Source organism: Triturus cristatus, chromosome 7 (assembly GCF_964204655.1).
Source record: "Triturus cristatus chromosome 7, aTriCri1.1, whole genome shotgun sequence".
Taxonomy (NCBI): domain Eukaryota; kingdom Metazoa; phylum Chordata; class Amphibia; order Caudata; family Salamandridae; genus Triturus; species Triturus cristatus.
Genome location: NC_140590.1, coordinates 1697593752 through 1697618134, shown reverse-complemented (window position 1 = coordinate 1697618134; position 24383 = coordinate 1697593752). Strand labels below are relative to the sequence as shown.

The following is a 24383-nucleotide window of genomic DNA, read 5'->3' as shown; positions in this document are numbered from 1 at the left end:
AGATACAGTAGCATAGTGAAACATAGAATAACATGTCCCAATAGAGGATGGGGGAAGAGGGAGATGGGATTTGGAACATGGGGCTGGGAAGCAGGTCAATTCTGGCAGACCAGCAGTGAAGGAACAGTACATCATGAAGGCCCAAAAAGCTAGAGTGAAAGGGAGAATAGCACAGGTGGAGTCACATAGTCATTAAGTCCTGCGCCAAATTCAATCAGTGCGTTGGGTGAGACAAGAGAGACCCATAAGTGGACAATCAAGTCTGAGGGGAGAGAGCGTCCCAGTGGCAGGTAAGGTATTTTTTTATTTATGATAGGGAGGAAAGGCCATGTTATGTAAGGCTCCTCAATTACTCCTCTACACCTGCGCAGTAGTTGAAGGCAGGAACAGAAGATTTTAGTGACATAAAGTTATAGATGGTTAAAAAGTGAATTACAGAGATGCTTGTGACCTCAAGGTTCTCAGTGACATCATAGACAGCTTGTATGCTCTTGTCTATTTGATGTCACTCAACCCCCTTGGGAAAACACATCCACATTATTCACTGTTACCGATCTATAACACTAAATTTTCGTTGTTTTCCTATTATTTTTCCTAGTTAATTCTATCTTTATTCTTTTGTCTCTTTTTTCCTTTCATGTTTGATTGTATTTTTCTTGTTGATTTCCTACTGTTTATTTGTTCGTCTCCAGTGTAACATTTGTGCAATTATATGTTTCTAGCCCCTATTACTCCACTGTACCATTTGTTTCATTTTATCTTCTTAGCTTCTTGTAATTGTTTTTTTTCCTATCTTTCTTTTGCCTGTAGGGCATTTATTTTGACCATACTTTTCTTCCATACCCCTCTATGATCATTTGTCTTTTTTATTTATTTCTACTGCAGTTCAAATATGTATGCTCTTTTTGTATCTCTGTATCCTGTTGCCTGATGATTCTTTCTGTTTCACCATTCTTCCCCTCTTTCCCACATCTTTTGATCCTAATCTCTTCGCCTTTTCAACTTTGTGAGGTTACTCTTTATCCTTCAGTTTTTCAACTCTCTCATTTTGGTCTCTATCCTTCTTTACTCTCTCCTCCTACTATGTTGTATTGACACTGAGTGCCTTGACAGGTGGAGTTGGCCTTTTCTGCGCCTGAGGACTTGCCTGGATCAGATGTGACTGTCCAACTTAAGGCAGCCCCTAATTCCATCTGTGCACTTCGTGCTGTCGACCAGAGTGTCCTGCTAATGAGGCCGGAGACAGAACTTTCCAGCAAGATGGTGAGTGAAATTAAATGTGCCCTCAAACAAAATTCCATTCTGGCCTGAGTACAGGGCTATCCCAAACAAACTTATGTCCTTAGCCCTGCTGTTTGGAAGGATGCCTCAACATTATTCATGAGTATCTCAAGCCTCTAAAAATCAAGGTATAGAAATGACCCAACCTCTAATGTCACTTTATTGTACACCCAACTTTGACTACTAGCATGAATGATGGCAACATTGATATTTGGAAGCTAAATGCTGAGGAATATTCTACCTGATACTTGCAAAAGTGGCTTAGAAGGAAATTGGCTTCCTTACCCCTTTCTGATTAAAAGAGTTAGGTCTCATGTTTCTCAAGCTCACCTAGCTTGGATGTGAGGCAACCACATGCCTGTTTCTCCGTTTAGAGCGTGACATCTCTTTTCAGCTCTCATAGTTCTTTAAGGCGTGCAAGACTGGAAGAACATGTACAACCTGTGTTTCTTCTTGTTCAATATCCTAATACCAGAAGAAGGATATCTGTTCGATTGAGCATGATTTGTGACTGAAATAATTGGTGAAAAGAGTAACACACCAACAGAAGCAGCTACAAATATGTTCCTAACTTTTAAGAAAAGTTCAAAAAATCAAAAGGACGTCCTTAGAAGACAAGTAAATACAAAATCCTAAAAGGAAACAGAGGCCCAGATTTACTTATAATTCACGCTGCAGCGCACCATCCAAATGTTCTCCAATGCCCAAAGTAAGTCTTCCAAGTCATGTCTTTAACCTATTTATTTTAAAAGTAGTGGTTGAAGGAAGGTTGAACTTCAATTGCACATACAGGAGTAGCAGGAATTTCTGAAATATAAACCTTTAGTAATGGAATCTCATGTCTCTTTGCAAAAGCTTTAAAAAGCTTCCATTAGCATAATTCTGGTTTTACCTTAACCACTAAGTAATAGCTGAAGCACCAAGTTACCATTGTAACCATACCGGAGTGGGATTGATCAGCACTAAGGTCATGATTTAGAGTTTAGCAGACAGGGTACTCCATAGTAAAAGAGGTATAGTACTCTTTCTGCCACATCCTCGGTCCAGCTGGCTCATTTAGGGATGAATGTGCCTCAACCTTCCTCCTACTCCCTGACGGAGTAGTGGCCGTCAGAGAAAGTGCATTGCACTGCAGACTCTATTTAGGGCGGACTGTTTAATGTCTTTTTATTCCTGTCCAGGAAAAAGCTAGAGATGAGAGTGTGCTGCCATTGGTTTTTCATTTTTTAGACATAAACTGCTACTATTTGGAGTTTGTTTCTGAAAATCAAAAAAGTGTCAAAAGTATGGTGAACTGCCATCAGAAATGAAAGTGGCTGTCCACCAAACATTTTGTACACTGAAAGAAGCTACTATGATGGCAGTTCCTTTCAATGTACAGAGATGACTGCTGGGCCAGCGGTCATATCTAAATTTGGTGGATAGTACTTGTAGGAAAGTAGGATCTGCTTCTTATGGTTACCCCCACTTTTTGCTTGATGTTCTACTGTTTTTGACTAGTCTGACTGGGATGCTGCTAATCAGGACCCCAGCCTATCTGCTTTCTCCCTAAATTGGTTATGTTATGTACTAGGTACACCCCAGATTGGATACTGGGCAACCCTTGTCATTCCCTAGTACATGGTACCCATGTACCCAGGGCATGGGTACCCCTGAGGCCTTCCAGGGGCTGGAGCATGTATTGTGTCAACCCTGGTAGACCACTCAAAATGGAACTACAGGCCTGTCTTTGCAGTCTATGTAAGTTGGTGCTTCCACCACTTATGAATGTTAGAGGTTTGTTATATCTAAAGGTCACTGCACTTAAAACCTATAAGTCACCCCTATAGCAAGCCTTGACAATCCTGAAGGCAGGGTGCTTGGTTCTAAGTGAGAGGGTGCCCCTGCATGAGCAGGACACCCCTGCAGCCTACAGAGTCCATTCAACCGGGTTGTCAGTGAAGCAGCCATACATATAGGTAGAGCTGCATTATACAACCGCGTACAATGTTTATCTCGAGAACGGCTGCACCAAACCCCACCGTGTTTGGTGTCAAACATCTTGGAATCATACCTCCACACCGGTAACCGGTGTGGGAGGTATGATTCCTCCCCTCAGAAGCAACCTTCGTTGGGCCCCTGGTATTCCCGGTACCAGCCTTCCAATCCTGGGCAGCACAAAATGGTTGCGGCCGACCAGAGACACATTTCTGCCCTCCTGCTGCTGAGCCAAGCTCGAGCAGGGGAAGGCAGGCCAATAGGCATTCTGTCACAAGGAGGTGTGACCACCTCCCAGACACGATTTAGTGTATTAGGACTGGGCGGGTTCACTTGCCAGTGCCTAAAAGTCTGCATGGGGACACATTTGGTGTACCCGTGCATAGTCCAGTTTAAACCAGTCCTTGGAGCCAGTGGCTCCCGTTCTGGCGTGAAACTAGACAAAGGACATGGGAGTAACCTCCCCATTGTCTAAACCCTCCCACTGGAGGGTCCTCTGAATCTTGCCTACCCTCTTCCGTGGGTAAATAAGGGCTTACCTGACTGTAGGACCTTAGATTCGATGTGGACAAGATTCTGAACCAGAAACCACTGAATTTCGACCGTCTGGACACTCTGGACTTCGATGGACTTCGTTTGGGCCCATCTTCATCTCCCGCTCAGTCTGAAGCATCGTCTGTGCCCGTGCACCGTACAGGATCTGTGCCGGACCTGTGGAGCATCAAGGACAACCAAAGACATCTCCCTTGGAGTGAAGGAGTCACTCCCCTGCATCCGCAGGCACCTCAACGCAACTGTCCCGTCTGCTGACCCTGAGCTCCTACGAATTCCAAAGGCTCTAGCAACACAGGAGGTGAGGCCCGAGGCGAGGTCAGAATCCCTCTTGGGGGCTACATCACCTGAACCCCTGTGCACTGCATACATTTGCAAGTGCATATGCTTGTTAGCATTTCTGAACAAGTGAATTGGGCTCTGAGTAACCCCAACCTCTGGAACCATTTGCTACCAAGAACTCTGGCATCCTCGCACCGAGTGCTCTGTGGGTTGCTGTTTAGTGGAAGCGCTCAAGGTCCTCATGCGACTCCTGTGCCTCCGTGTCCATTTGGGGGTCAGCTTTGCTTTCCTTGGGCTACCCTGGTTGCTCCAGGCTTGCCCTGACTCCCCTGTGCTTGATGAGTCTCCTGGAACTTGCTGGTCCGAACCATACATATCCTTGACCTTCTGCGTGGGTTGCCTCTACCAAGGCTTGTTGGTGCGCCTGCCGTGCACCGACCCCTCAGCACTCGACATCCTTTGTGAGACAGCTCGTACCCCACTCCTGATCGTCCTTGACGTCTCCTGGTCCCCACAGCTGCAGAGTCTAGAACTCCAGCAACGCACCTGAAGCACCCAACATCGGTGGGCATTCTTCTATCTGGCCTCTGGTCACTCCTGAGTGACCCAGACTCTGTCCCCTCTGCTTTCAGTTTCTTCTCAACAAGAATCCATCCTTAGATTCCAAGGGACACTTCTCTTCCTTCCTTCTTCCAGCAGCACGTTCTTGAAGTTCCCCATTGAGATTGACTGCGGTTTCCGATGCCATTTCAGACCTATGCACCTGGCTTCCCTTTGATAGGTAACTCCGGTACTTCGGTACCCACGGGTGGGGTGGCTCTCCAACCTTCCAGTATCCACGGTATTTCCTCAAAGTCCACTGGGAGGGGTCCTTGAACTTTAAAACTTTAACCGCAACTTGCACATAGACTTGTACGGAGCATGTGGTCGTGTTCCCACACTGCACCCGTCCTCTGTGGGGTCCCGACTTACTCACCTTTGGTGGTTCCTTGGGGTCCCAGCATTTCGATGTCCTCTCGACTGTCTTGACCCGAGTCGTGGTTCTTATAACACTTGTTTAGTTATGGTTTGGTCCCCCCCTGGGGCCCATTGTGTATTTGTGCTATTACTGTCCTTTCTGTGCTTAAGTATTGTGTGCTTTGTGACTATCTCCGGGTAGGAGCTAGTGTGTCGTACTAGATAGTGTTATATTAATAAATACATATTTTAATAACTACTTTGTGGTTCTCTTTTCATTTAACCAATACAATAAGATTGCATTCTGGTAAAACAAGCTGCTTAACATTCCTTCAAGACTAAGTGGTCTCCACAGCTACCACTTGGATAGCTTTCTAAGGTTATCTTTGACCTCTCAAATCACCAAAAGGGTTGTTTGGACTGGTGCACGATGCCCACTTTCATTAGTGGACAGCATATACCAGGCCAACTTCTCACAGTAGTCCTTTCAGGATACCAGAGGTAATGTCCTCCACCAGCCTGACAGACGGAGTAACCCAACCAAACCGTAAATTAGGGCCTAGGTCAACTGCCTACATTAGTTTTGTTAATTAAGAATCTCTCAACTTCAGGTAGAGGGTAAAATCATTTTACATGGGTCAGAAAATCAGATAGCTACAACGAGAATGACGGGGAAGGGGCAGGGACACAAATTTGTTTAAAAAAATTAAACACTGGAATTTTGGATGTTAATTCATTACTTGTTTCCATTATCACCAGTAATCAATTGTCTGAGTGTAAATTTAATAACACTTGTAACAAATGGTCAGGGATATTCAAGTTCTTTATTTTTAGTCAAATTTTGGATGATCCTCTTGTTCAAAAGCACAACTAATATCCACATACTGTTTTATATGTACTCGCATATTTTTTCACACAGGAGCTGTAGAGATAAAATATCGTCAATTGTTAAACAATGAGCTCAAAATGCAACTTGATCAGCTGGTAACCGTTTGTTTTGAATAACCCATGTCTCCAGATGGTGTAGAGCGACTTTAGCAAACCCTTTCCCACTTGTTTCCATCAATGGATAGGGTGATGATTCAATGGATTAGGCTTATCCCCGTTTCTATATACCTTTATAATTTGACTTTCTTCCAATGAATCTGGAATTTGGTTGAACATGATACATGAGGTTAAATGTGGTTGAAATAGTCTGGCTAATAAAAAAGGGGCAAGTTTGAAGATTGTAACTTGAGTCTCTTCTAGACTCTGGACCCAGGAATTATTAATCGCTATTATGATATTAGCTGTCATGTCATTTGTGATTTGTTCAGTAGATAATAATGGTGACTTAAATAGTTCAAATGAAATATCATAATTTTGATACAACTTGTTAAAGTGAGCACACTAGATAGATTCATGTAATTGAATATTTGTCACAGTGGGCAAATAAAGTAAAAGGCTCGATTCATCAGGCAGGAGGGTTTGCAGTACCGCTGTAACATCAATAAATGGGGTCAATGCCACAGCCATACTCGGAAGATACAAAATATTCTTTGGAATCCTATCAACAATTTGCCCAAGATATATTGTGATAAAGACATGAAGATTTCAATGCGATCCTCAGTGAGGAAATGATGGTTTCAGATGAGGTCATCAGTGTGGCAACTGAGACAGGTGCATTAGCCCCCTTTGGTTCTTTTCATAACGTGGTCTTAAGAAGATTGCCCTGGCACATTCCAGCTACTACAATGCTGTATCTGATGTTTGCAAAGAGATTCTAAACACTTCATTGACCTCAACATAAACAACATCAGAGGCTGTCATATCAGCATGGAAGACCAGCTACAGGAAGAGGAGACCAACTATCTGTGGCCTCAGGTTACTCTTCTGGCGAGACCTACACTATTCCCCTCTCCCCTGTCTGCCATTTCAGAAGGGCAATATCACCGAAAATCTATAAGAGTGGCAACTGATCACAAATAAAAGATGGGTGGCGAATGCTGTGCAACATGTTTTGTCTGTCACAACCCGCCTCCATTGGCGATTCCACTAAAGCAGGGGATCCAGTTAGGGTTGCTTATAGCAGGAGTTCAGCGTCTTGTTTATGAAGCAAAGGAATGCAAATGTTTTTTTTCCTGTTACTTTCTAGTTCACAAAACTGACAAAGCAAATTTCTTGACTCATTCATGACCTGAAAACAGCCAATAAAAGGATAAATAAAGCAAGGTTTAGGATGCTGTCCCTTAAATAGATCTAATTTTAAATGTATCAGGGACATTTGATGTGTCCCTTAGACCGTATGAATGCATATTTCTATATCCCAAAGAAGAAGCAGAAGCAAAAGTCACTAAGGTTTTGAAGAGCCACTGATCACTGCGAATACAAATCACTGCTATTGATCCTTTGATCAGCACTGAGGGTCTTCTGTAAGTGAATGGCAGCTATGACTACACACAAGAGAGTAAAAAAGTGTTTGTTGGCCATATCTCAACAACTGGGCATCCAAGCCTCAATTGTTCGGTTAACAATCCAACAATAGCAGTCTCGACCCTTCGCTGTCTGGCCTTGCATGTCAGTCAAGGAAGGTAGGCATGAATCCCACTTCAATACATCCATTACCTGTAGACAGTACTGGACATTCAAAATGCAAGACTGTATACATCAGAGGACAGACTGACTTATTTTGGCCAGAAATGTCTGAATAGAAATATTGTGATACCTTAATTTCGTTGACACAATATGGAGTGCAGAAATGTCGAAAGGTAAGTGTGCATAGTGGAAGTATAGATTTACTATTCTTAACTCCATATCTATGCACCTTTACTTTAGTGTGTGTGTATGGTCAAGTTGCATATATGTGGAGTCAGGCAAAGAAAATCCATACATACCTTTATTACATTTTGACCCTTGATATTTTGTCCACGGTATTAATGTCCCACAATGTTTCCTACTCAATAGGCAGGGTGTACACCTAAGCTGACGGAGTCTTAACATTGACCAAGTCCTCTACATAGATGTTTAAGTCAGAACTTTCTTTGACATCAATTCCGATTTCAGTAACAGTTCAGAAGTGGATGAAGCATGTCATGATGCTGAACATATTTATGGCAAATAAAGGCTTCCCTTATACTCACACCATTTTCCAGATTTCTCTACCATGGGTTTCTGTTTTTTCGAGGTAGACTTTACTGAGGAAGAGGGTGAACTTCCCTCTAGTCTTTTCCGCTTTCTTTTTTATGGCTGCCTTTTTGTATTTCTTTTACTTTTACAAAGTGAGGACTTCTCTGTTGAGTGGGCATCAGGTAGGCACAGAGCCTTTAAGGATATTTTGCCGGTTTCTAACAGTAAGGGAGTATGGGACATAACAAAGCTATCTTTTAAGGAACATTTGAAGTCAAAACAGGTTCATCTTTCCCAGCAAAGTCTCTCTGAGACAAAAATATAAAGAAAAACACAAAATAAACGCCAAAAAAGCATTGTTTTAAATTCCGATAATGTTCCAAGGTCAGAGCTCAGTCTTTGGGGTTCTTGCCTTGAAGGAGCGTAAAAAGAATGGAGCGACAACTAACTTTCCCTTCTTCCCATTTACCGACCGGTACACACAGGCATTTTCTGCCAACAGAGCGTAAGCTACCATGTTTGATTTCCACATTCATCATGAAAAATGTGGTACTTTACATCTGTGCGGATGGATACCCCACTCAGCAGAGGAAACGTTCAAAGATAAAACTACCTCCTGACAGATTTCCGTGAATCCTGTGATTTGAGTACATCTCAGCACTAGGGGTGGGCGGAATTTGCGGAATTAACCTTCGCAAATTATCGCGAGAATGTTTAAAATTATCGCAAACAAGCAGAAATATCGCAAAGATGCGGAAGTTTTTTTCCGGCATGTTCGCGAGATTTTCTGCATGGTTGCGGGTCGCCAACTTACCCATGTGGTTGCTTGCGGGCGCGGCCATCTTGTTTTGAGTTGTTCTCGCGGTGCATGATCGCGAGAAGAAAGACGTGATCGCGCGACGCATGACGTCACTGCGGGCGCGAACTGTCGCGAGACAGCGCAAATGGCTAAAAACAATACAACATCTCATGGAGAACGCGACCGGATCAAGAAAACTTGTCGGCGAACGCAGGGATTCAGGTAAGGCGATCGCGCGCGCGCGAGAATGTATCATTTTACAGCGCGAGCAAGAAACAAATTATCGCCAAGCTGCGGAAACCGGAATTTTTGACATTTTCGCGCTCTCCGCGGAACGCAAAAATGTCAAATTATCGCAATTTCCGCGAACGGAACGAAATTTTTGCCCAGGCCTACTCAGCACCTTTCATACCTGTAGTGTCCTGTAAACATTAAAAATGTGGCTACACAACCAATATTACATCAACTTTACATACGCTAAAACAAGAACATTTTCTGCCAATGGTAAATGTCCTACTATCCTGAAACAGGCGCGGGCCGAATGGAGCGCGCTGCCATTATGGCGGTCGCACCCGTCCCCGGCATCCGCAAGGGGGGGTGGGGAGGGTGACGCGCGCGTTTTTTTCTCGCCTCCCCCCCCCCCACGTCAGTCCAATAGGTGAGGGTTGTTAGGGACGCCGGAAGCACTTCAGTGCTTCCGGTGCAGAAACGTTTGGTGGGCGTCCAGGCTGACCGGTCTCAGCCGGTCGGCCTGGGCCCCCTCCTTAAAAGAGGCGGTGAGGAGCAGAACGGTCTCTTGTTCTTGCTCCTCACCTTTAGGTTCCCCCCGGGTCGGCTGCGGGCCCGCAATGCTAGCTTTTTCTTTTGCCCACCCACCATCCCCTAAGGCATAGCAAGGTTAGGTAGTAGCATAAATAAAGCGCAAAGGCGAATTTCCTTTTTTAATTAGATTTTGTCGTATTTTAGAGTGTCTCTGGTCAGGCGGTAAGGTCATGAGGGGTAAGCATAGTCTTCGGTCCTCAACGGTCAGCACCATAGAATTCCAGGGGGCAGTGACAGCCGGTAGGTAGGCTGTCAGGGTGCGGGGGCCGGGGGAGTCCTCCTTCCCAGTGGGCCTGGGGCCACACCCGCACGCGCATGCGCATTAAGGCGCCGCTATGCAGAAGTCTGCTGCCCCCATGTAATGGAATGTAAGGCACAGGGCGTAGGGGGGGCCCGGTGGAAAGTATCCATCCGATAAGCTGTAACCCCCTGCGCAACCTTATCAGTATAGGGGTCCGGGGGAGCTGCCAGTCATTGACTTTACCGTAGGCTCTAGAGGGGACACGCAGAAAGTAAATAACATGTTTTTGATAGATTTACGGCAGGAGTGTCTTGTGTATTAGACTGTGTTAAGGTTAGGCGTGAATATCTGATTGAAAATGTAGCTGTAAATGTATCCGCATAAAGTTTTTTGTATAAATAATGTTTTTCTTAAATTTGTTTGTTAAATGTTAATAAATACGGCGAGGGTGGGGTTACTCCCCCCTAATCCCCCCTAATCCAAAAATGTATAAATATATCTGTGTGGACTCACAAGTGTTTACATTGAAGGTGAGGGAGGTGTTATCCATAATCGCAGGGTCGGTTCGTTTAGAGTTCTAGAGTAGGGGACATGGGTAAGTACCAGACCATATGCATTCCAACACTTGATAAAAATGGTATCCCACATGTGTGGTGGAGCAAAAAGTACAGAAGAGGGAGTAAAACTGCAACATTATCACGGGGGTGTTGACTTGACATGGCAGAGTTTTTGCTTATTTCTTTTCTATGTTATATGCTCCCCCAAACATGCTGGGTGTAAGACATTTTTTGTTGGCGTTAAATCTGGTAAATGTGAGGAATCTGTGGTTTACCTATATTTTGATATTTGCTGGGAAATATGCATAAAACACATGGAGTGTGTTTTATCCCCAAGTAATATCTTTCTTCATTCTTCTTGGTCTTCCAAAATTGTCTGGGATTGGTAGGGATCCCTTGCTACTCAGCACCTCATGCCAAAAAACTTCAGCCATCCCACATGGGAAATGCATTTGTAACCGACAATCAAAAATTCGCTTCATAGCCTAGTTTGATAAACTGCCATTTTTTCTAATTTCTCTCCAGTAGTACACCATTCCTCACGTTTTGTTTTGGAAGTCTAGAAATGTATAATGCTTATTACACCTTTGCTGACATCACACTTTGCTGCTTAGAAGTCGATGTCTAGCTCCAGCAGCGGCCGGCACAGGTAACATCAATGGGGTGGGCCGGGGCGGGGGCAGGGGGCGGGGGCTAGGCAATAGAACACGGGATAGGGAAAGTAAATTAAATAAAATCATCTACCTTGCGCTTGCCACATTGCCGACTTGGCGATCCGGCGAGCACAAGGTAAGTGGTTTTATTTATTTTTTTATTTTACTTTCCCTATCCAGTCGTCTGTCGACTTCCCATCCGACCTGCCCTACCGCTGGTATCTGCGCCCGCTGTGCCTGTCTAGTTCTCCAAAACTCATAGAACATAAAAAACTGAAACAAAAAAAATAGGGCTACTTATAGATTACTGTCTAATACAAACGAAAGTAATATATGGTATTAGTGAGAAAAATATGCAGTCTTCCAAATTGATGATGATATATAAACTGACTTCTTATTCTTAGTGAACCATAAGTCATTTCCAGTTCTCATGTTTAATATTCAGTCCCCACCAGGCATTGGAAGATATATTAATCACCATTTTCCTATTCATAGTAATGGATTTGATAGCAGAAGAATTTAGTAAATCAAATAATGTACCATCTATATACGAGAGTGGAAATGAAATGAGTGAAGATGAGCCGATAATAATTTCATATGTAATGGGATGATCAATATACTTCTTTTTAGATTTTACACACCCCACCTGAGGCCAACAGTTACACATAACTGGACATTCAAATAACATGTGTATCAATGATCCTTGTTCAGTTTTACAATTCCAACAGAAAGGTTTGTCAATTAACTTTACATTACACAGCTTAACAGGAGCCCAGTAAGTAAATGATTGAATATAAAAGCATTGGTCTGGCTGATGGAGGACAGAATGCAATATGAAATATTACATGACCATATGTTTTTCGTAAGGAATAGTTATTATTTAAGATGGGATTCCCAAAAGCACTGATCCTTGACAACGTGATAAACTTAGCAAAAATTACTTTTCTATATGTTTTAGAAGCACTATAACTGCTTTTTCTATGTATACCAAAGAACAACTCCATGCCTGAACACTGAGAATCTGGTATTGAACTATTGTTAGTATTGGGATTCGCATTACACAATGTAATATATCAATGGTTTTCGAAATCGGGGATCTGATGTTTAGATTGTAATTCAGAAAATGATAAAATCATAGTACTAAGGCAAATATCTGCTATATAACATATCCCAGCATGAATCCATGTTTCCCAACAAGAGACTAGGATAATTAGTTTAATCCAAAAATATACCTTCTTAGAAAATATAGGTCTATTACCAAATGTTGTATCCAGACTTAATATAGTGTTTTTAGTAGAATTAAGGATTGGAGAAGAAAACGTGTCTTTTAAGAGCCATAGTAATAATTGCTAGTAAAGGGAATGGTGCTGCAATATTTATTTCAAGTAAAATTGAAGTGGGTGTTATGTGAGAATTCAGATTTAAAAAACATAAAACACTTTGCACAATCAAAAAGGAGGCATGGTATTTTTGAAATCAGAAACACCTAAACCTCTGTCTAATTCATCAGTTTTCAAATGCCTGCATTTGATACGTGGAGTCTTATTATTTCAAATAAATTCAGTAAGGGTTTTATTAATATCGCTAAAAAAGAAGAAGGAAATGTTACAGGCAAAATTGATAATAGATATAACACGTGTGGGGCTATTTCCATTTTAATTGTATCTTCATATGGTATTTCAATGGTATTGTATGCTGACGACACCCAACTGGTATTCTCTCTAACCCAAGGATGGGACCCAAAACCCCTGCATTGGAACTTTGTCTTGAGAGAATAGCAAGCTGGATGTCAGAATCCTGACTCAAACTCAATTGGGAGAAAACTAAGCTCATGCTACTAGACAACAACACCATTCCCCAACTGGACCAAGGCTGACCAGATAGCTTAAGCACTCCCCCCGCCTCCAAGGCAGTTATTAAGAGCCTGGAGTTATCATTGACAAAACATTGAGGGGCTCATTTATGAGCCCCTGCGTCACTTTTGCGCCACCGGTGCGTCACTTTTTGTGACGCACCAGTGGCGTAAAACATGCGCCATGATGCCCCATATTTACAAAGTGACGCATCTACCTAGATGCGTCACTTTGTAAACCCCTGCGCTACATTATACCTGCGTCAGGTATAATGTATGCAGGGTGTGCGTTCCCACGTAAGTAAGCATCGTAGAAGTGACGCAGTGAAATGTACGAGATTTCACTGCGCCACTTCTAGGGTGCAAATGCGTCAATATCTTGCGCCTGCCTCACAGCAGGCGTAAGACTGACGCAGGCCCTTTCACATGGGGCTTGCCCCATGTGAAAGGACACATTGCTGGAGTTGCGTCACTTTTGTGACACACTCCAGCAATGCGTCACTTTTGCGCCTACAGATACGTCAGAAATACTGACGTATCTGTGACTCCTTGCGACATGATGCGTCATACTGTAAATATGACGCATCATTGGAGTCGCAGGGAGGGCTCAGTGAAAAGTGACGCATCACTGTTTTCACGCAGTGATGCGTCACTTTTCATAAATGAGGCCCTAAGCATGGAAGCCTGGGCCACAAAACTCTCCGTATGCTGCTACTGCTTTGTTAAAATACTCCGAAAATATTATACCTGCTCCCCGTCCTATTCATTATTTAGGCATTATTTTTTTCCCGTCTAATAACGGGAATTAGAACATTGGAATGTGGAGCACTCCATTGTAGACAATGGAGTGCTCTGTGCTTCTACGGGCCGGTAAAGGCCCGCAGAGCAACATTCCAATGTTTTACAAAAGCCTCTCGAAGCTCGAGGGGATTTAAATATCCTCGAGCTTCGAGAAGCCTTTGTTTAATTTGTTAGAACATTCTGCCCTCTAGTGGCAGAATGTTCTAATAGCCTTATAGCCCTTCGTAGCAGGGCCATACCGTTATTAAAGTCCCGCTGCTTTTGTTAAAGTCCCTCGCCTTCGGCTCGGGCCTTTAACGCTGCAGCGGGCCTTTAATAGCCGGTATAGCCCGCTACAGATAGCCATGATCTATAATAAAACAATTAAAAAAACTACCAAAAAATCGCCTTAATTCTTCACTACAATGATAAATTGAGGGAAGCCCATTTATCTAATTGGTCCATAATTTTAGTTAATACGTTTTTGCAATTGAAATCAATTGTATTTTTTATAGTACTTAAAATAAATACCAAGATATTTGAGAGCTGTGTTATTGCAAAAGATGTCTTTGCCATGTAACATATCAGCAGTGCAAAAATATTTAAAGGAAATAATTTAGTTTTATGAATATTTAAGGTTTATCTAGATACTGAGGCATGCCCATCAATAATATCTGTGATATTATGCACAGGAATAGTATGCAGAGTGTTGTAACATACATTGAACATTTCCAATTAATGTTATCAAAGACTATTTCAGCATCTAATGCTAATATGCCAACAGGGCATTTACATTTCTTATGGTAAGATAACGTGTGGCAAAATAATCTAGTGTTGTGTGGAGATAGGCTACCTTTCAGGAAACCAGTCTGATCAGGGTGAATAATGTTATATGTAATTAAAGAAAGTCTGGTTGCTAAAATTATAGCATACAGTTTACAATCCTAATTGACTAGTGAAATGCGGTGATAATTAGGAAGTAATGAGGGATCTTTGTCTGGTTTAAGAAGAACAATGATTGTTGGTTCATCAAATGAACCTTCCACAACAGCTTTACGTGTGAATTTCTACACCAGTGAGAGTAGGAGAGGGGAGAGTTGATTCGTACAGGCTTTATAAAATTCTGTTGAAATACCATCAGGACCTGACTTTTTTTGCAATATGATATCTAACGGCGTTGGAGACCTCCTCCATGGTAAAAGGAGCACCAAGAATACTTCTGTCAGAGGGTGGCTAGGACAGTAATTTGCAATTGAGTAGGAAGAGCCCCCACGCATCCGCAGAACCAGAGCAGGCGGAAGAGCCTTCTCCTACGTCGCAGCAAAGACCTGGAACGAGCTCCCAGACAACATTAGGCGCTCCCCCACTCTGCACACCTTCAGGAGGAGCCTCAAGACCTGGCTCTTCGACTGATTCAGAGATGCACCCTACCCCCCCCCCCCCCAGCGCCTTGAGACCCTCACGGGTGAGTTGCGAGCTTTATAAAACCCCTGATTGATTGATTGATTGAGTACCAGATACCTTCAACAGTAATTAGGCCAAAGCAAGGGATTGCTGATTCTGCTTATTTTCAGCATGCGTGATTCAAAACACTATAGGTTTCCCATCAGGTTTGGCAGGCTACCCGCTCCACCTGTTGTGTAGCCCGAATTCATCAGTATACCTTATTAGGGAATAATCCTAGGCTTCCACCTTCTCTCCAAGAAAGTTTTTTTAGCTGCTGGGGCATGCTAAAATTCAGCATCTGGGCCAAACCTTTAAAAACATATTTTTTTAATCCTTTCTGGGTTTGAGTCGGGACTCTAGGCTTCCCTAAATTGGGACTTTTGGCTATCTGCAATTATGTACCTTTGTGCAGCAGCTACCGGTCTGCAAACTCAGTATGAACCACAATGAGTTCTTGGAAGGTTTTATTAAAATCAAGAAACGTGACATTGTGGTGGTGATAGGGGCTTGTGAATATGCCCCTATTACCACCACAATGTCACTTTCAGTGACGTTGTGGTGGCGATAGGGGCCTCGCCTTATTTACAAGGCAACGTTAAGCCACTTAACGTAGCTTAACGATGCCTTGTGAATAAGGCCCCTTTCACGCTGTGTTTAGCATGAAAGGGGCGTGCAGTGGGTGCTGTTTTTGGTGTTCCACCGCAACACCCATTGATTTTAACGCTGCACCCTATTCACAAGGGCAGCGTAAATAGGAGGCAGCGCCAAAATTGAGGCCAGGAAAACCCTGGTCTTAAGTTGGCGAAACGAGGAGAAATGCTTTATTTCTTCTCGTTTGTGCTTTTTCCATGTGTGCTGCCTTGTGCAGCACAATTGGAAAATGCAAAATGCCATGGTTTGTGTATGTACAGGAAGATGTCCCTTCCTGTACATAAACAAACCTTTCTTTCAAATGCCATTTTGTAACTTACATGTATGCAGCACACATGTAAGTTACAAACTGGCATTTTAGGTTTGTTTATGTGCAGGAAGGGACACCTTCCTGTACATAAACAAACCTCCCTGCTTGCAGACACCCTTGCACTCTGGTGCAAGGGTGCCTGCGTTGGCGTTAAGTCGTGAGACTTAGGGCCATCGCAGGGGGAAACGCAAGGCTGCACCCTATCCTTGTGAATAGGGTGCAGCCTCGCGCTTCCGAAGTGGCAGAGAGAGGCGTTAAGCCAAGGAGGCTATCGCCTCTCATCGCCCCTTCCTTGCTAATATGCCCCATAGTTTTTACTTGATTCTTGGGCCTCAGGAGGGCATCGGTAATCGATTTGAGCAGCTTGCTGCTAAGTGTCCTGACACCTGCAGTGCAATGTGTCTGTGGCTGAGATACAATGCATCAATATGCTGTCGCAGGATGCTCCTAATGTCTTTACAACTTAAAGCACATTCCTTTAAATTCCTAAACGATACATATTCCACACCCCTTAAGCTGTACAAATGGGACATGCAGGAAACATCGCCATGTTTTAGATGTGGGATTTTTGGAGGAGGATACAGTGCATATTTTCGCAACCTGTGATCCTATTTTACTATTCTGGCACAAAGTATTTGCTCTAATGGATCAACTTTGCAAGATTAACCCCTGACCCTAATAAAGTTCTGTGTGGCTGCAAAGGGAAGCTCTGGATCCTTTATCACTGTGGCAGGAGCTAATATTCCTGTGCGGACTGGAGCTTGCAATTATCGACATAAGCTCATGAAAATGTGGGAACTGGTCAAGGGTGCCCTGTCAGAAATTATACCAGGGTGTGATGGGATGATATGATTCATGTATATAGGTTCAAGAGACCTGTTTTATTTTCTAAAAGAACTTTTTTATCGGTCACATTCATACATATTTTTTGTATTTATGTATGTTTGATGGTTCCCCAATATGTGCCATTTATTTGCCTTTTCACTTGAAATATATCTGCCTCTGTATGTGCTATTTTGGTGGAAGATATAAATGAATCTTTACTCTTTAATAACAAAAGAAAGATTATCCCATACGCAATCAGGACTATACAGAGGTTTATTATAAAGGTGTGAATAAAAGGTCTGAGGCAGAGTAGCAGTTTCTATGGCAGAGAGAAATCGATGACTATTTGAATTATGTGCAGCATATATCTGATGTGTATCTTTTTTGATTTAGAACTAATTATCAAATGTATTGCCAGATTTGTTTGCTGTAAAATTAAAGTAAATTTATTACTTGCAAATAAAAAGTCCTGCTCTTTTACTGAGCAAAGTGTTGCATTCATAGCACAAGTTTTGGAAATGTGTAATTACTTGAATGTCTGACGATGACAAAAACAGCTTTTCGGTTTTGGAAATGTGTTGTTCTAGACTATTAAGTTTTAAGTTGAAAATGTAACTCTCACATGCCATAATAGAGATATCCATCCCTCTGCTATGAGCCTTAAAAGCATCCCAGTGAGTAATGTAAGAAGTGTCCTGTGGCTGATTATTATGGTTGGGATCACTGACATAATTTTGAAACCAACAATATTGTGTAACAACAATACCGTGTCAAAAATATTGTTTCCCTGTTCTTACAATGGTAAGTACAAAAGTATCAAAAAATATTGTTTCACATAAATATCATTAAAAACATACAAAAATATAGTTTAAAAAACACATATATATCTATATAGTTTAAAACATTAAATCCTAAATATTTTAATACACACCATTAATATAAAGTTAATTAAATAAATCTCACTAATATTTAATACTATTATCTAAATATATACGTATAGAAACACATACATATGTATATATGTTTATTATCTACTGGCGGTCGCCATTAGATAGTTATAGTTAGGACCTAGTTTCCATAGGAAAAGCGTTTTTTCTTTTCCCAATAACTTTGGCGCCGGATGATTAATTTTCGCGAATTTTTCAAAACTAGTGGGGTGCTCCGGTCACCTCCTATCCTGAAAGTTTCGGGGTGATTCGTCGAGTGGGGGCCGAAAAAAAGGGGGGTCCCAAAACGCGTTTTCCCCATGTTATTTCCCACAGGAAAGTTTAGACACGGCTACAGCCCGAACTGCTGAACGGAATTACACCAAATTTGGCAAAATGGTAGCCTTTGGTTCAGAATGCGCCCTTTTTTTTAAATGGTGTAAACCCGTTCAGTAGTTCCTGAAACACATATGTCTAGAGATTTACAGCACTAACCTGCACCAACTTTGGTGAAATACTACAGCTAATATTCAAGAAAGCATTTACTGTGAACTGCATTTATCATAATGCTAAGGGGCGAACTGTGCTGTGTGGTGACGCAGTGTACTCCCATGCTCCATCTGCCTGGACCAAGAGTGTTGGGCTCCTGCTCAGGGAAACTGCTGTTGGAATATATATATATATATATGTATATATATATATATATATATATATTTATATATATATATATATATATATATATATTTATATATTTATATATATATTACGTGAAACATAGAAAAATATTAACAGCAATTCAATTTCAAAACATTACATAAATTACTAAACAAATAAAAAAAGTCATGTGCAAAAATTTTTGGGAGACAATTAGAAATATAAACAAATACACCAGTTGTGCGAACAAGTTCTCAATCTGCTTAAATAATGCTTGCAGTCCTAGTGAAGCTCTGGATGCTTTTTCCACCACTACAAGCACGGTGTTAGAGTTTGCTAGCCTCCAACTATGAGCCAAGCCCTTATCTGGACCCAAAAGGTTTGATAAATTATGCTCCTAAGCTTCTAGAGACTTAAGAAGGACGCTAAATATAACACCCAGAATTCTGCTTATATTGTGACCTGTTAGAGGAAATTCAAGTGCTAAGTTAACTGACAGAAGAAAGCCTTCAGGGACGCAGCCAGGGAATATTTGCTAGACCCTAGCTGCCTTAAAAACTGCGCAAAATTATTTTGGGGTATCATCAATCAACCAGGCTTGGCCCTAGATGATGCTCCTTCTTTATTGCACCATATAGCTGTGGAGGAATGGGTCTTCCATTCAGAAGGGGTTTACTTACAATGGTGGGTTTGAATCTTCCCTTCACAATGGATGGAGTAAGTAAGGGCATATATTGGGATTGACTAAAAGTAAGGTACCAGGGCCTGACAGGATTCCATCTGATTTCTATCCGATATCTGGGATCCGATTTTGACATACACGCTAAACGCTGCAGTCAGGGTGGGCCTCTCTGAATCTTGGGCTACTTCTTTCATTGTTCTGCTTTTTGAAAAAGGCAATAGGGATAACCTCTAATGTTACAGACCGATCTCTCTGATCAATTCTGTGGTGAAGGTCACAGGACGTGGCCTCCTGGATAGACTCGTCCTGGGCTGAAGAACATATCGTCATCTCTGATCTACAGTTTGGGTTCAGGCCTAGTAGATCGACCGTCTACGAGTACCAAAACATATATATGATTCTGAACAAATAAACAGTGGCTCATAAAGGTTCCTTCCATCTTGTATTCATGGAACTCACCACGCCCTTTGACTGGTTAAACCGAGACAAACTATGAAGGATCATTTTAGACATGGAGGTTGACTGGGACCTCCATGCCCATACTGTAGCGTCTGTTAGATACAACAGTGACTCGAACTGTACACGCAGCTTTGAAACTAACAAGGGGGGTCAGACAGTAGTGCATTCTTACCCCCTTTCTATTCACATTGTATATTTATAGCTTGAACAGGTCCTAGTGAACGCTTGGGCAGGTTGACTGCAGTTAGGAGGCCAGTCGATGCCAGTCTTGCTTAGGGAAGTCAGTGCTGTATTAATGCCAAGAATTGCTATGGGTCTCCAAGACCTCCTTTAACGCCTTTTAATGCGGGTTTTATGGGCAACTAGACCTATGCATTAACATTGGTAAATCCCATGTTGTGGTGGTAGGCCCTAGCTTCACAAAACAAAAACGTTTAAGGTGGGGAAACAGGTCTTATCTCAGGTCAATGCCTTCTCATATTAAATGGCGTCATGTTTGACGCAGGGATGTGTTCGACTACCCTGCTAAATGGGAAAAAGCCTGTCCTAATAAGGGCTAACATGGCAGTGTGATGGTTTGCCTCTAGATTGGGCAGGAATCCGATCAGGGCCCTAGTGCCAGTATACCTGGCAAAATGTGGTTTGAGAGCCTATTATGGGAGTGACATTTGGGGATATGTCAAGCACGACTCTCTACAAGTAATAGAAAACAAATTCTTCAGGCAACTACTTAGTGTCCCTCAATGCATTCCCTCCGACGTGGTTCATTAAGAATTAGGGGCTAGGTTTCTTATGGATACTATAGCCTTGCGCCTCCTCCTATGCTGGGTAGGCAATTGAATCAAGGGGGGATCCCAGCTAAATAAAGAGGTTTTGATTGTTTATCTCCTGATTACACACACCGTATTCCTTAGTTTAAATATATCAAGGCAAATTTTCAGAGTCTAGGAGGGGTGGAGCTCTTCAGTAACCCTAGAGGGTTCATTAAGGCTGGCCATAATTGGGTAAGTGGAAAGTTTCAGCAGCAGACGTTATTGGATAGGGAGTATGTGGCTCTACAAAAGCCGTCAGGCAAGGATATGCTTTGTTGAAAACCACCCAATTTACAGATTCCTACCTCACCATTGTAACCTCTAACCATGGTCGGTACCTGCCAGGGGTTTAGGCTAAACTTGTTACCACAGTTGCTAGCATCCCCACAGTGATGGCAGGATGTTCATTCATTAGCACCCTGTGGCTGCACCCAAGTGTCTCCGCAGGACATGATGCACTTTGTTATGTTCTGTAGATATTTTAAAGTCCCCAGGAAAGTTTAGATTGTCTCCCTTTTAAAGGCCCATCAGTTCAAACAAGTTGAACTGCTCTTTTGTTTTTACAGTTGCTTTCTGGTGATATTATTTTTAATGTTGGTAGTTTTTCAAAGGCTGTCTTGTGACTTAGGAATTCAATGGGCCACTGAATGCATTTATGTAAACTAGGCTATGTCAGAGACTTCCTGTTTGCAAGTCTGTTTGAATTTGTTTTGTAGGTGTGCATGTATTTATTGTAGTATTGCACTTATTGTCATTCTTTTATGCTAACCAAATAAAGCGTATTTGATTTGATAAACCTATACTATAAAACTAAAATGATAAACAAATATCAATATTAAATATAATTAAACAATATAAGGAAATGTCTTTGAGTCTGGGAATAATACATACACTGTTCCCTTTCCAATTTATGCAACAGTAGAGAAATTGTAGAATGTTCGATGGGTTAAACATATTATTTCCACTCCAAACAGTACAACAGTAGGGAAAGTGGTAGACTTCGGAGAAGAGTTTCCACTCCAGTCTGCGCAACAGTTGCGAAAGTGTTGGAATTCGAAGGAGTTAAATTTACTATTCTCACTCCAGTCTGTGCGACAGTAGAGAAAGCAGTGGACATCAGAGGGGTAGTATTTACAATTTCCATTTCAGTCTGTGCAACAATAGGTAAAGCGTTGGACTTTGGAGGGGTAAGATTTCCTATTCCTACTCCAGTCTATCAACAATAGGGAAAGCGCTTTACATATTTGCATAACCAAACACATTCAGAAAATACATAAAACTCTCAATATAAACATTATTACTTAACACAAAATGTATATGTATCTTTTAAATAAAATAATAATTAACCAATTTGCTAAATTCATAAATAATGCAATAATTTTCAATGTAAAAAAAATGGTTATTTGATTATTACTTAATTAACTTGCCACCCTAAACCCCTACAAGCCTAGCAAGCAACATGTAACTAACTAAAGTAAATGAATATAAAACAATTTACATAATTGATAATCAATTAAAAACGATTTTATAATTATAAATAAATTGTTAATTAATAAATAGTTAGTTAACTTCCCACCTAAGAACCTTACAAACCAGCAGCCACACCTTAAAATATAACTGATATATATATATATAGATATAACTTCATATACATATTTATTAATCAATTAACATATAGGTGCCGATTCCGAACCGGTAAAACCCGGGTACGAATCGGCGTACGGAGCGTTTTCTCCGTACGACTCGTACCCGGTAAATAACCCGTACAAACTAGCAAGTACGATTCGTACGGAAACCTGTTTCCGTACGAATCGTAGAAAAGACCGTACGGCTAAAAAACACGTACAAATGTGATCCGGGACAGCACGAACGTGACATTCGCACGGAGTCAGGCAGCGTTTTACGGACCAGCAAGTACGATTCGTACCCACAGCACTCCGCACGGCAATATTTTTACGGGAGTCAAAAAGTGCCGGAAAAGCTAAGTACGTCACGATGCGTGAGGAATAGGGGGCCCGGTACGCACCGTACCCCAGCGCTACATGTACGCACCATACCCCCAGACCCCTCACCGCATGTATGCACCGTACACCCCCACCGCATGTACGCACCGTACCCCAGCACCACATGTACTCACCGTACTCCCAGCGCGTAGCGCTTGGGGTACGGTGAGTACATGCGGTGGGGGTGTACGGTGCGTACATGCGGTGCTGGGGTATGGTGCGTACATGCGGTGGAGGTGTATGGTGCATACATGCGGTGGGGTGTAGGGTACGTACATGCAGTGGGGGTGTACGGTGCCTACATGTGGTGCTGGGGTACGGTGCGTACATGCGGTGGGGGGCTGGGGGTACGGTGTGGATGTATGCGGGAGGGGTGGGAGGCTGGGGGCGGCTGTACGACTCGTACCCCTCGCCCAGGTGTACCCGGGGTAGGCGTGGTACACAGTTCGCTCCGTACGGGACGTTTTACATACGAATGTGTCTTCGGAACGACGGTACGGATCGTACTTGTGCGCTCGGACTTCAGTTTTACGAATCGTACGTAAAACTGTCCGGGGACGTGTCATAGACTTTTCCCGAGGTCATTTGCATGTATTTTTACGGTACGAATCGTACTTGGCCGTTCGTACGGGACTTGTACGATTCGTACGTAACAATATACGGATACGAGTCGTACGGGAATTTTTTTTGACGGATCGGAATCGGCACCATAATGTTGCAATAATAATTATTTGTAAAATATTATGTAATTAACTTCTCACCCTATACCCCTACAAAATCTAGCAACCCAAAACTAAAATATAAGTAAAATAATTCAGTATTACATAATGTGCATGATTAATAATCACTGCAATAAATAATAATTGAGAATTATTACTTAATTACCTTCCCACCCTATACCACTATAAACCTAGTATCCCGCACCTAAAATATAACTACGATATATGATTATCACACAATTGACAAAATTTATAATTGATTAAATGCTTAATTAAAAATTAATTGTTGATTATTTATTACCTAATTAACCTTCCATCCTATTCGCCTACAAACATAGCAACCCACACCTAAAATAGTATTAATTATTAAAATGAGTATTACATAATATGCATATTAATATGAATCAAATACTTACTGAGAAATTATTAACAAATTGATTAATTATTACGTAATTAACTTTTCAACCTATTCTCTACATACCCAACTACCCAGTACTACACTATTAAGTCACAATTAAAATAAAAGTTCAAAATCAATTAAAATCACAAAGTGTATTAAAAAAAAAAGTACAGTTACACAAACAATAACACATACAATGAATATATGAATTAAAAGACAAGAACATTATTTTAAGAATACATTCTTTACAATTATATTATTGAAAACGATATTAACAACAATAATATTCTTACCTAAGACTTAACAAAAAAACTTATATTCTTGACAACAATATTTCTGCATCATGGTTTTTTTGTATCACAATATTTATGGCTTAGGTTCAGAATACTTTCTTCACGGTTATGCCATAAAAGCAGCAGTACAATTTACTCAATTAGAAACATGTAATCATCCTTACAGTTACCATGATGATTTAAATTCCATTTTAGAATTTATAAAAATACAGGTCAGAATATTTATATTTCAGTATCCCAATGTTGAAAACTCGATATTTTGTTTACAGTGACAATAGTGAAATCCAGAGATGAGGCTCATGAAGCAGGAGATGGAGAGAAGCTATTCAGATAATTTAATAGTGA

General features: G+C 41.7%; 1 protein-coding gene across 2 annotated transcripts in view; it reads left to right on the top strand.

The window, feature by feature from the left end:
• Positions 1-24383, top strand: part of LOC146812807 (alpha-2-macroglobulin-like protein 1) — a 747116-nt gene that overhangs the window by 385656 nt on the left and 337077 nt on the right. For both annotated transcript variants that reach the window (XM_085619917.1, XM_085619918.1), the window contains exon 15: positions 1114-1263. In XM_085619917.1, coding sequence (XP_085476043.1) covers positions 1114-1263 — 150 coding nt within the window. The remainder of the gene's footprint in view (positions 1-1113; positions 1264-24383) is intronic.